This window comes from Dreissena polymorpha, chromosome 2 (genome assembly GCF_020536995.1).
Source record: "Dreissena polymorpha isolate Duluth1 chromosome 2, UMN_Dpol_1.0, whole genome shotgun sequence".
Lineage (NCBI taxonomy): Eukaryota > Metazoa > Mollusca > Bivalvia > Myida > Dreissenidae > Dreissena > Dreissena polymorpha.
In genome coordinates, this window is record NC_068356.1 from 76,999,294 (window position 1) to 77,014,006 (window position 14,713).

General features: G+C 32.7%; 1 protein-coding gene across 1 annotated transcript in view; it reads right to left on the reverse strand.

Annotated features, from left to right (window-relative positions):
• Positions 1 to 14,713, reverse strand: part of LOC127869837 (centromere-associated protein E-like) — a 60,217-nt gene that overhangs the window by 31,924 nt on the left and 13,580 nt on the right. Inside the window, exons 9-14 of the mRNA XM_052412497.1 lie at positions 13,515 to 13,640; positions 12,869 to 12,999; positions 12,417 to 12,545; positions 11,544 to 11,679; positions 9,468 to 10,734; positions 8,388 to 8,482 (exon numbers count right to left, since the gene is read on the reverse strand). Coding sequence (XP_052268457.1) covers positions 8,388 to 8,482; positions 9,468 to 10,734; positions 11,544 to 11,679; positions 12,417 to 12,545; positions 12,869 to 12,999; positions 13,515 to 13,640 — 1,884 coding nt within the window. The remainder of the gene's footprint in view (positions 1 to 8,387; positions 8,483 to 9,467; positions 10,735 to 11,543; positions 11,680 to 12,416; positions 12,546 to 12,868; positions 13,000 to 13,514; positions 13,641 to 14,713) is intronic.

Below are 14,713 nucleotides of genomic sequence, written 5' to 3' on the forward strand. Positions count from 1 at the left end.
ATGCCAAATATCAAGTTGCTATGTTAAATATTGAAAAAATTATGGCCAACGTTAAAAGTTTTTTCGTACGGACAGACCGACATACACACATACTGACACACTGACGGACAGTTCAACTGCTATATGCAACCCTACCGGGGGCATAAAAATTAGATTATTAATAGCAAAAAAGGCCAACAACATATATATATATATAATTATGTAACATCCATGAAATACCTAGCTGAGCATAATAAAATGTCCTAATGAAGTACATCAGAGCTAGTAGAAAATTAGCAACTTTATGTTTAAGGTCGTTTTACACTTAATCGATTGCCCATTGGGTTCCATTGAAAAACTGCCAACATTCAACGCATTTTTCTTGCATTTGATCCACGGCAAACAGAGTTGTGAGTATGTGAAATTTGACAAAAGAGCCATACTTCAATAAACGCACCCAAAACCTTCATAGTTCTAAATAATCCCCAATGAAATGCTCTTAAATGTTAAAGACACAATTAGAATGCAGGAAATAATCACAAAAACGCATGGGTGCAATTGCTAAATTGCTTAAAAACCCAAAGAAAAAGGAACCCTTTAAAAATAGGCACTACTTTTGAATTGATACAAAATTATTTTGTGTAATGTAACCTCAAACATGATAAATTTATGGAAGGCGTATAAAACTTACAAGAAAATGATCTAAGAAGGCAGCAAGATTCCCTTTGTATTCAACTCTGTTCATTTCAACACAAGCAAATAGAGCAGATTAAAAAAAACAATGTTTGTTCGATTTTTTGAATTGTTGCCATATTGAACAGAATGACAGTATGTTAACGGCAACCAGACAACCTACTTGCACTTTACCAGAGGAAACTTGAATTAGGCATTTCCAGTTAATGCATCCAATTTTTCTTGTATATTATAGTGTAATAAGTTATAAATTTATAAATAGTATTTTTAAAGAAATTATTAAAGGATCCTTATTATTTGCTCCAATAAACAATAAACATCCATGAATATGTTTTTTCTTTTACGATTACCAAAGAGCTTTTTCAATATGCACTTTATGTTTCAAAACTAATAACTCCACGGTAGAATGTTAACAAAAAAATAAAAAATTCACAGCAGCATGTGGAAGTAGCAAATATAAGATTCCATTGTCAATAACAGCTATATAAAAGTTAACATGCATTTTGAAAATTACAGTTTCAACAACTGATCTTCACTATGGAGCCATTTGCAAACACATTTTGTTCAGTCTTGATTTGTAAGATTAACATTTTCGATTGTTATTTAAATCCAAGTAAAAAGTGCGGCAAATTTCACTATACATTTGTCCATTCTGCATGCAAAAAGATATGTATAATGCATCTTAAAATTCCATCTTAATATACTAAAATACATTTTGTATGCTGCACATTATGCACTTCAACATCAATTTTAATTGATTAAAAATGTAAAATATCAATTACTAATTAATAAAGATACCTTTCAAAGAGTCTATCAACAATTCAAACTGAGCATTAGGTAACACTGAAATCTGTCCATACTTAAAAATGTATTAATAACACCCAACAATGGGAGCATACCAATAATTGTTAAGATACAATAGATCTTCTGAAAGAATTTTAAAATGGAGTCAAATAGGTCAAAAATGGATTTAATAATGATAGAAGATGTCTTGATACTATCATTTATTAAAGCGATCTGAAAAACATGATGCGCGTAATATTTGGACCCACATGATATTTTAACTGTTTGGTTTTTAATAGAATCAACACTTTGAATTAGATGCTCAATAATATCAATATAGATATTTCTAAATAAGTTTTTCATGTTATATTATGGTCTTAAAGTAAATAATTTTATGAAGATTTGCCTAGTTTCCATTATCTTATAAATATTAGGATTCCAAATATGCTGTGTATGCTTTTCTTATATCAAATAGAAAAGTTTAAAAAATACAATCATGACTAAATATATTAACAAGAGCTGTCAGAGGACAGCGCGCTCGACTATTAGGGGTTGGGGGGGAAGGGATTCTGGGTAGGGGCGTGGGGTATTGTTTGGGTGGAATCCATTGTGGTATTCAGGTAAGTGTTGTTTTGTCAAAGTAATAATAAAATGTGATAATAAATTAAGAAGTTATGGCAATTTAAGCAAAATGTTCAATTATCTAAGTGTAAAAGGGGCCATAATTATGTCAAAATGCTTGATACAGTGTTCTGCTCTTGTTTATAGGTTGGGGTCATGTTGGTAAACAAGTATGCAACATATAAAAGCAATATGTCAAAGGATATAGGAAATATTTGGGTTAGTACGCAAACTTTAACATAGATTTATCAATAATATGCATATTCTAAGTATAAAAGGGGCCATAATTATGACAAAATGCTTGATAGAGTTGTCTGCTCTTGTTTATAGGTTTGGGTGATGTTGGTAAACAAGTATGCAAAATATGAAAGCAATATGTCAAGGGACATTGAAAATAGTTTGGGTAGTACGCAAACTTTAACATTTGCTGCATATTCTAAGTGGAAAAGGGGCCATAATTATGACAAAATGCTTGATAGAGTTGTCTGCTCTTGTTTATAGGTTGGGGTGATGTTGGTAAACAAGTATGCAAAATATGAAAGCAATATGTCAAGGGACAAAGAAAATATTTGGGGTAGTACAAAAACTTTTAACATTTGCACACTAACGCTTATGCAGACGCTAACGCTAACGCAGATGCCGACGCCGGGGTGAGTAGGATAGCTCCACTATATATATTTTATATATAATAGTTGAGCTAAAAATCCACAAACAGGCAGTGATAAAGTGCTTTTCAACTAACAAAGAGCTTAATGGAACAAGATGGGTAATTGCTACACAATACTTTAGAGAGCATAAAACACAAAAAAAATCTTTTGATTTTTATACTTTACAATAAATTATTTGCACATACTACAATTGTTGTTTTCAGCTAAGTTTGATTTATTGTAATATTCAACAAGAGATGTGTTTGTCAGAAACACAATGCCCCCTATTACGCCGCTTGTTTTTTTAATTTAACTTTGACCTTGAAGAATGACCTTGACCTTTCACCACTCAAAATGTGCACCTCCATGAGATACACGTGCATGCCAAATATCAAGTTGCTATGTTCAATATTTCAAAAGTTATTGCAAAACTTTAACCAATGTTAAAGTTTTGGGACAGAATGACAGACAGACAGGCCAAAAACAATATACCCCCGATCATTGGATCCGGGGGCATCAAAAGCTTCATGTTATAATATACATAATAATGAGTTAAAGATATGATTTATCAGATTTTATCAGGCTTTATCTGACCTCGTAAAGCAAATCATCCTCATCAATTTGATAGTCCAACATAGTGGTTTGTAACCCTAGTGCTTTTCAATTAATTTATTTTCACTCGTAATTCATAGGAACAATTGTTATTGTGTACATGGAATTTGAATGTATGCAATCCATCATCAGTTCCACATCCATTAAATAAACTTTTTATTAAAATCTTCCACATAATTAAAATCTTTGCAATTAATTACAGCTTATTATATCTATGAAAAATAACTTCCACATTTAAGTCCAAAAACAAAACCTTATTCATTCCAACACTATAATGAAATCAATCATAAACAGGAATTCAAACTAAAAATCATTCTATACATGCATGACTCTACAATTGTTAAAAGATTCATGTATATTGAATTTACAGGGTCAAAAGCGTATACCAGAGCTAAACAGCACAAACAAAGTATCTCTTAAGTAATATGACAGGTGGTTAACACAGTTTAGCTATAAACAATCAATATAAAATCTGAAATATTTGCAAATACCGTAATATAAACAAATAATCAAAGATAACCAGATAACCACCTATTGTCCTAATACTTAAAATATCTAATCAATACACTAGTTTTACAAGCAGTAAACAAAGACTAATTTATAAGCCACAAGGATGTCAAAACAACATTTTCACTAAACAAACCAATAAGTTTTATAAATCAAATTATATTTACATGAAAATGTAAAATCTGGGGACTGCCTTATCAAATAATAAATGAATATGTTAATTTGGATAAATTTTCTATAACAATGATATTTGCAAAGTACCAAAGATACTTTTTTCTTCAGTTTTTCTGTTCATTTCCACAGTGTCTTTCACATGTTCGTTGTTTGAAGAAGAGATTTACCATAAATGCCAATTTGTTTTTCAACAAAAATTCAGTCGTAGCTTAAATTAAATTTGTCTAAGATAAGGCAGGGCATTGACCTGTGCCAAGGTAAAAGACACAGTTGATATTAGTTGATATTACATACACCTGCTTTATAATGGAATTTGCTATAAAAACATAAATTGTATCGGAATGAAAGTTTATAACCAAATCAAAGAAAATAAATGACTGTCATAAACTGTCATTAAAAAAACAACGTGAAATTTATTGCCAACAATATAATAATGAGTTTGCACTTAAATTTCTTTACCCTAACCAATGTTGGAAGGAATAACTTTAATTTCAGAGATGATCAGAGAAATTTTAATTAAAAGACACACAAACTGGTATTAATTCAACAATACCTACATGTAATCTCTGTGAATGTATTTTTTTTTAATTACGGTTTTGGATTGGGTCTGTTTGCTTTGAAATCGGGTCCGTTTTATGGCCTTTTTTAAACAGCAGAAAAACTATTGTACTACAGTAGACTCTCTGTAAACCGGACGGTCTCGGGACCGGCCTGATCGTCCGGTTTTCAGAGAGTTCCGGTTTACCAAGAGTTTTCATATTGCCGAAATATACATGGTATGCATTGTGTACAGAATCACATAAAAATAAAACAAACCATGTACATTTACATGTACCATGTGATAACTGTACGCAGGTACTGATGATGTTAATTGCATTCTTAAAAAATGTGTTTTTAATCGATTAAAAGCAAAAGCCAAAAAAAATCCATACCGACTTGTTTTGATTAATCCCAAAGTGAGCATGGTGCTTTATACATGTACGTACGTGGCATTTGTCATATAGGCGAGTGACGACACAAATAAGATTGTTGTAGATCCTCGATTTATTATTCAATACATACATGTACAACATTTCATAAAATATACACACAGGCAAAAAACAGCGTCATAATTATTTTTTAAGATATTCATAATCTCAAAACCTACTAATTTTTTAAGTTTACGATTTCACGAAAAAGTCCAAGATCACTATCTTCTTGAAAGCATATTTCTCATTTACGATTTTATTTTCTGCAATGTTACACAGTGCCGAGTGCCTTCAGAGATGATTTTGGTTGAGCAGTTGATTGCGTGATGAGCTTTATGTTATCCTCTAACGTAAGCTCTACGCGTCTGCGTTAAGCTGGAGGCTGCGACATTTTAGATGTGTTCGAAATTAGTAAACGGCAATGAATGAATTTGCATACAGATGGATGGATATTTAACAGTCATATTTCTAACAGTTTGTCTGACAAACAAACAAACAACCATTTTAGCGTTAAAAACATAGCTATAAGATCTTTTAAAATACCCGAGAAGATCACAAGAAAGTGATCGTCGCAACAGCATGCATTTATTTTTTAATTAAATTGTTTATCATAGGCGATAATAAATAATTAATATAACGATCGAGTCAATCACTTTTTGGTGTTACCGCACGTCTATTATAGACATTCACATTTTGTTTTACATTACTTAATCGGACTCCCATAGCGCAGTAACGACTTGACACCTTTATGGTATGATTAATCCGATTATCGATAATTGCGCGAGCAAAATGTGTGACACCGCACTTGCTGTGCTGACTAGGTATTGTTATTTTCACGCCTCGGGCATCTTGAGAGTTTAGACCGTCCGGTATACTCAATGTATTTTACGTTGAAAATGACCAAATTTACGGAGATACCCGTCCGGTTTCCTGTTTTCAGAGAGTTCGGTTTATTCAACATTTTTTAACAAAGAAATAGAAGGAGAAAATACGGGACTGGCCCTACTGTCCGGAATCAGGAGAGTTCCGGTATTCAGAGAGTCCGGTATTGGCAGAGTATACTGTATATGAAGTTCTGAAATCTTGCTAACAAGAAGGAATTTAGCTAATACATGATCTAACTTTATTTCATTATGCCTCAAAAAGTATTGTAACCACGAAGTAACTAAAAAGCAATATGAGCGCACTGCGTAGCGGATGCCAACGCTCGGCTGCGGGTGCAGTTTTGAATAAATGAAAGCTTGTCAGAAAAATATTAGAGGTCACAGTGACCTTGACCTTTGACCTAGTGACCCAAAAATGGGTGTGGCATGTAGAACTCGTCAAGGTGCAGCTACATATGAAGTTTCAATGTTGTAAGTGGAAGCACTTAGATTTTAGAGTAATGTTAAGGTTTTAGCACGGCGGACGCCGCACGGTGGATGACGAGCTTGCTATGACAATAACTCGGGTTTTCTCTGAAAACAGCCAAGCTAAAAATTAAATGATTATATACATATATATATATATGTTATCTTTTTTCCCTGTTAACTGAATGACGATGCTATGATGTAAATATTTATTTACACTTGTATATTATGTGATTCATTCTGGGCTAGGTGTGAGGTTTGGAATTCGTGCAACAGAGTGACTGGTCCAAGGCAGTCATTTCAGCAGTAATCATGATCTTATGTTTAATGTCATACTGTACATCTTGTCTCGCATAGTACATGCTATTCATTGGTCATTTGCCTTAAATAAAAGACTGGCGGACAAAAAACAAGGGACAAAATAGTCACAAAACCAGGTTTTCATTGTGAAAAAAAATCTGATAAAGGGAGACAACTCAAACTGAACTTTTGAAATGAACAAACAAAATTAACCCCCTTTGTAAGTTTGTTTGAAAATGAATCAGTTTTTAGTCTTGGCAACCTTGACATTGGAGATATCGACGTGATTCTTTCATGCGACGCACCGTCCCATGATGGTGAACAAATGTGCCAAATGATTTTAAAATCTGACAATGAACGACATAGTTATGGCTCGGACAAGCTCATTTATGGCCATTTTTGACCTTTGAACTCAAAGTGTGACCTTGACCTTGGGGATATCGACGTAATTATTTCGCGCGACACACCGTCCAATAATGGTGAACAAATGTGCCAAATGATTTTAAAATCTGACAATGAACGACATAGTTATGGTCCGAACAAGCTTGTTCCGCCCGCCCGCCAGCCAGCCAGCCAGCCCGCCCGCATTCGCCAATCTAATAACCAGTTTTTTCCTTCGGAAAACCTGGTTAAAAATCACCTCATAGTTTGTGCAGCTTCACTTATTTAATGTTTTTAATGTGTATACAGATATTTTTCAGAAAATAAATTAAATTTTTACTTAAATAGGTGTTATCAAGATCTTCGCAACTTGGTAAAAACCCATCTCACAATGCTTACCCATTTTAGAAACTTAAATAATATCGACTAACCCATTTTGGCCAACATATAATATATTCATTGAAATAAAACAAATGTACATGTATACCCAGTAACAGCAAATTTTAAATGTGATAGCTTTGTTTGTATAAGTCTTCATGCTAAGTACGACAGATAGGAGTTGGTGAAATGGTAAAAGGGCTATTAGACATAAATAATTTGGTAAAGTTGGGCTATTGGATGTTTTTATCTGCGGTTATGAAAGCATAATAATTCGGGCAAGTGGTTAAAATATAAAACCGTTAGGACTATTACCTACATATTAGAGGGATTTTCCTAAATTAAGCCAACTCCAACATGTATGTAAGTCTTTTAATTAAAGCCTTTTAATGGACAAGCATTGAAAATACATCCCCATATTTTGCTAGCAGCTAACACAAAATAAGACATATTTTGCCCCTGCCATTTGAATAACCTTCTCCAGTTATTGAGGGTAAATTTCAAAACTGAGAATAGGTAGTGACCTACATGTGCTTTAGTTCTAGAAATTCCAGTTAAAGGTGACAATTTCTTATTGAAATATCAAGAATTTCACTAGGAACATGAGATTTGTTCGAGTTACCTTAGGTATTCATGCTCACGTTAAAGAAAATTATGTACTTAACAACTGTCTTCTCAATTAAATTTAACAGTTTTCACAAAAGCAGGAGTTAATTTGAACAAAATGGCCAGTCTCTGTAGGTCTCCACAAATTAAGGTGAAAACACCCAGATAAAGGATTTTCTTTATTGTGTGACTACCAATCAAATGCATTGTTTGCATTGAAAGAAAATCACAAGCTTATTCAGGGAAATAGGCCACTACCCACTATTGTGATTGGGTCCCTTAGACCCTAATAAAAATTGTTTGTTTCGTTGATAAATGACAACCATATGTGAGCAGACACATAACTCTCTAACAAAAAAAAAGCTTGTTACACAGACTCATTGTCTCACCTTTGTTTCAACAGTTCTGTTCAAGTCTTCTTCTGTACCTTTGCTGAGCCTTTCCCGTACTTTGGATGACAGGTCCTCATCCAGATTGATGGACCCTTTAAAATAACGAGACAAAGAGTTTTTGAGAGCAGCCTTAAAGCTGGCCAAATTTTCAACGAAAGAGCCAATTCTAAAATATATTGTCAACACGTATAATATTTAGAAGAATTGTGATTGTTATTAAATAACAATCACGATTTACAATGTTCAGATATTTAACCACAAAGATGTAAACCATAGTGGTTGAATAGCCGCGCATCAGAACTTCAGAGATGTTTTAAGGTCAATTAACAAAAAAATGCTTTTTTTCCAATAGATTTCCAACATGATTTCTCAAATATTGCTGCACATGTAATGTTAACTCAATTCTCATCTGATTCACTACCAATTGCTATATTGAGTGCACTATTGCACTTTTTATTGGATAGCAAAACCAGATAATTTTATTGTTTGACTACAGAAAAATCAGCTAGCCTCATAAAATTTAAAGTTACATTACTACTCAAAATCAACGAAAATTTCGTACAATATTTCGTAAAATAAAGCTAAACTATTAAAAATCATTGTTCCTTATGGCCATTGTCAAAATTTCAATGCCAGATGTCGTCTGGTAAAATAGATGTTTGTGGATACAAAATGCTCGTTTTTATTATGGTTTTAAAATGGTACCATTTTAGTGTTCATGTGTCGTATCAATAGATATATTCGCAGGAAATTAACATGGAATTTATTGTGGTCACAAATAAATAAAAACTAGCATTTTGTATCTACACAAATCTATGTAATCATACCACATCAAGCGTTGAAATTGTGGCTATTGCTATAAGGAACACTGATTGTTTAGGTGTTAACTTTATTTTACGAAATACTTTACGAAATTTTCGTTGATTTTGAGCGTTATAGAGACTTTAAGATAAGACACTGATTAAAAAAATTCTATAATTTCTTCAAAGTTATTTATCATGTTTATATATAAAAATATCATAAATTGATTTATTAATTTGAAGATTTGACAATGAGTTTATAACCTATGTTTCATACCTTTTGCTCTCTTCAGTTTGAAAAGTTCTTCCTCAATCTGCACTTTGATTGCTTCAATCTCATCTTTCTCTGCTTTGATCCTTTCAACTGCATTCTCCTTCTCTTTCCTAAGTTTATCCAACTCCGTGTTTCTTCTTTTATCCAGGTTTTCAATCTCTGCCTGTTTAATTCGGCTTACTCTGTCAACTTCTTGTTGTTTTTCAGTTTCAATTCTGTCTAGTTCATGTTTCAGGTTAATCACTTCTTTTTTCAGAGTTTCGTTCTCCATTTGAGTATCTTTCAGAATATTTTTTTCAATATCTTTACGAAGAGAATATACCTCCTCTCTTTCCATTTCGTCTTTTCTCCATTGATCTGTCTCCAGATCCTTTTCCTTTTCAATTCTTTCAATCTCATTCTTGAGTTTGTTAATTTCTTCATCATTCTTTTCAACACTTAATCTCAAAGAATCTTTATCTCTCTTCATTTTGTTAATTTCAGATTGTAACTGCCTAATTTCTTCATCCTTTGACAGAACGATTTCACTTATTTTAGTCCGAAGTGATTCTATTTCCTTTTCTTTTGCTGCCATTAATTCAGATTGACTAGATTCTTTATCCACTTTCAGTCGCTCAAGTTCTTCATTCTTACACTTTAATACCTCTTTAAGCTTCTCAAAATTTAGAATCTCTTCCTTCAGATTTTCAATAATTTTAACTTTCTCATCAATTTCATTACTTAACTGATCAATTTTTTCATTTTTCTCAAATAAATCATCCCTGAATGCATCAAAGTTTGTCTTATACTCATTTTTAAGTCCGTCTATAACAGCTATCTTACTTTCTGTTTCTGACTTCAATTTTTCTAAAGCCTTTTCCTTTTCGGCCAACAACATTTCTTTTTCTTTTATCTCCTTCTTTAGATCACTAACATACAATTCCTTATCAATAATTACTTTCTTTAGTTTCTCAATTTCATTTAATTTTTCCTTGTCCAACTTTTCTAAATCGTTACTTCTTTCCATTTCCAGTATGTCTTTCATTGACTTCAATTCATGTTCAAACTTTTCTCTAAACTCCTGTTTTATACTCTCATGTTCTTCATTAAGTTCTTGAATGGCCTTTTCATTGTCCTTCCTACACTCAGATTGCACATTTTCCCTAATTTTGTCTTTAATTTGCTCAAACTCATCTTTGAGATTTTGAATTTCAGTCTCTTTTTGTTTATCACAATCTTCTTCTGTCCTTAACTTAGCAAGGTCCATTTCTTTGGTCATTTCTTCTTTGACCTGCAACAGAAATGGTTAAGAATCAATTGTATGGCCTAAATTTCAGAGCTTCTATAGACTCATACATCATACCTAATCTGATAGAACAAATCAAGCACTTGTCTGAATTCTTTTAAAGTCAATTATAACAATAATGTTCTATTCTGAATATACAAAACGTTTTGTTAAAGACATCCAAACTTAAACAAAGAAATTTAAACATATCCACATATTCTCTGAGCTGTTCTGTTCCTTGAACTGTTTGATCACACTAGATATTGTATCAGCCCACAGCTTGCAGTACTAAAATGCCTAACACAACAATTGCTTCAATTTTACCCATATTACACAATATTAAACTGAGCGTCTTTCACAAAGTGTAACACCAATATTTGCTACAGATTATTACAGCTCTTCCAGAAACTGCTTCTCCCGATCCCATCTTACTTGGTCAGTGTCTGCTGCCTCTTATTTCTACCACTTCCACAGAAATACATAAAACCAAGTTTTACACTAATTTTTCTAAGATGCCACAGAGAACATCTCTTACCAGAATCAGGGATTCTCTAAGCTGTTCCTGGACTGTTTCTCCAGGTCATACTTAAATTAGTCAGTGTCTGCACACTTGTTTCTTACTTTAACATAATACCATAAACCAAGATTTATACCAATTTAGATGCCACAGAAAAGTTCTCTTACCTGATTCAGAGACTCCCTAAGCTGTCCCATACAGTTTCTCCAGGTCACTTAATTTGGTCAGTGTCTAATGCACACTGATTTCTATCAGTTGCACATTCTAACAATTTACGCTAAGGGTTAAGGTCTCTTACCTGATTCAGAGATTCTCTAAGCTGTTCCTGGAACTGTTTCTCCAGGTCACATTTCAGCTGGTCTGTGTCTGCACAAAGCTTACAGTACTCGTCCTTCACCCTGTCTATCTCATCCTGGGCTGACTTCATCTCCTCTCTGTGATATATCAAATATCAAACATAGGAAGGGATATAAGAAACAGTATGGAACATTTAGAAGGTATTTGTTGCTTACATTTAATGATCACATTTTATTTCAAGAGTGGATATAGAAATTTATATTTTTATGTTCTATAGTCACTAAAATGATTTTTTTTTTTAATTTTAACTGATAATTTATATTTTACCAAAAATCTATATTTTAGCAAAATCATTAACTGCATTAATTCTTCAAAAGATAATAATTTTAAGGATTTGATCTGCCTTTATTTCTTCCATGAAATATGAACAAAGTAATGTCTGACTTTGTCTGTTAATCCTTGAAATTTAATCTAAGTGAAAGATAGAAGATTTATCACTGATCTGAGACATTCCTGGGCCATTTTCACCAAACTATACTTGGACATATGAATAAAGAATAAAAACCAAGAAAGAAACTTTTGACTCTGGATACTCACACGCTACCAATGGTGCTTAAGGGGCCAATAAATGTTCTTAATAAAGAATCTGTCATAAGAAGTGTTTAAAGCCAACTTTGACTAAATTAAAGCAAATTCTTGATTATATCAATTTAGAGAATACATTTTGTTTTAGTCTTAAGTCTCAAAATTGTATGTGAATAACCGCCCAAAAGTATCAAGCAATTTTGGTGACTGCACTTACTGTCATAATTAAAGAGGTCATTCATTCTAAACAAACATTTTTTAACTGCCAAAATAATAAAGCAATTTGTACCTAAGATTACTGCATTCTTTCTCATACTTGGCGATGATATTTGAACGCTCGCTGTCAAACTCTATAGTGAGTTCCTGTCGTAGTTTGTTGCGAGACGTTTCTGCAACCTGCTCACTTGCACGATGTGCCCTGTAATGGGATGAAAAACATATTTATATAACAAACAAGCATACAAGAATGGATCAACTGTGAATAATAGTTGCTTCACATGGATTTGAATAAATCACTTCTCAAAAGATTGAATATACTGAGCTTCAATAAACAATCTAAATAATAAGCTGATAAACAAAAATAGAGCTTGTTGTAACTCTTTGGACCTTATACATACTCCTAGAACTGATTCACTGCTTAGAAAGCAAAGCTTTTTCAAGAAAAATGATTTCAACAAACGGCCTGATATAATTGGAAAACTGTTTAAAAAAAGTTGAAATAATACTTAAATTTTAACCCACCTTTCTACAGCCTGTCGTTTGTCTTGGTCATATTCTTTCACCATGTCACTGATCTGTTTACTCAGTTCTCTGTTCAGCTCAGTGAGTTTTTCTTCACTCTTGGATACCTCGTCTAGCCTCCTCTGTAGCTCCTAGCAAAACACATAGAGGATTTATGTTGATTTCAGTAGAATATAGCAGGGGTTACATTGGCTTTCATATTTATTCAGCCCTTATTTCAATATAATACTGAAATAGTGAAGAAAATATTGAAGGCAATTAAAGATAACATTCTTCAAAATTAAATTATATGTAGTCATTTCTTATTCGGCAAATAGAAGAGTAAACCCAGTAAGGAATATAATTCACATTTTTCATAATCCCTTTTATTCTATGATCAATTTTCAATGTAAGTCTCTTATTTCTGACCTTCATCACATGGGCATTAAAGAAATAATTTGCATTTAAGTATTTTCCTAACAATAATACAATAATTTAAAGCCACTACTAACACATCCTCAATGAATTTAAAACATTAAAGATGGGACAACCTTTTTTCACCCCAAAATTAACCTTTACCGCAACCTTATTCTAATTAAGTTTGTAAGACTACAAGACTCATTGTTTTTTAACGCCCAATTAACCATGACCACACACTTATCCTCACCTCAACATCTTCAAGCAGGATTTTCTTTTCCCTCTTCAAGTTCTCGATGTCCTTCTTGAGCCTATTCTCAATAGCGTTGGTCTTCTCGCCAGGGCTGAGGCATGACTCCAGGTCAGTGATGCGACGCTACAAAATGCACAGCACATTTATAGTTACATCAAAATTGCCACTACGTTTACAAAGAAAACTTGTGTGTTGTCAGTATAAGAAGATTTGAAAGACAAATATATGCAAAAAATGCCAAAATATTCCATGCTTATTGCCTACTGGAGAGCAAAGTCAAAAAACACATCTGAAAATTTCAATTCAGTTCCCATGAAAGTCTGTTGGCCAAATAAAATAAATGTATACCTGGGTTGGCAGGTCAAACAAACAATAAAAAACAAGGATTCAAATGGGTAGAAAAAAAAACTTCTTTGGTTTGGGTGGGCAGGTCAAACAAACAATAAAAAACAAGGATTTTAAGGTCAAGTTGGGTCAGAATTAGAAAACATTAATAACAAGAGATTGCCAAGCAATATGGTCCCCTACCGGTGAAACTTCACCATTGTCAGATTTTTTATATATATATATATATTTGTTGCCATAGAAACCTGAATCTTGACGTAGGAAGAAAATGAAATGACATGCATAATATCCATATTGTCATCTATCCATGTTTCAAGTTTCATGAAAAAATATTAAGAACTTTTAAAGGTATCGCAGGATCCAGAAAAGTGTGACAGACTGACGGACAGAGCGCAAACCATAAGTCCCTTCCGGTTTCACCGGTAGGGGATAAAAACACAACTACATTTCATAATAAATATTCTTAAGCCTATGCACTGTTTGCAAAGTTAGAAATATAGATTGTTAATCTGTTATAATTAGAAGTATAATCAATGAAATATTGTCGAACATACTGAAACATATAACTATGTGTATTTATAGTAATACATGTAAATATACACACAATAGTTGGAAATAGATGTTACTATTAAATGCTCTTTAAATCATTTTCTGGCTAGAATGATAGAAGTACAAAAATCATAATATTTGAACATAAATTACAGCTTCTCTTACTGTGTCGGAAAAATGTAATGATTCGTTGAGTGTTTGCTTCAAATGCTTTAAATTCTGGTTCAAGTTTTAAGTTAATATTGATAGGAATTTTCAATATTTATCCGAAATATTACTACAGATGCCACTAGACCATACCT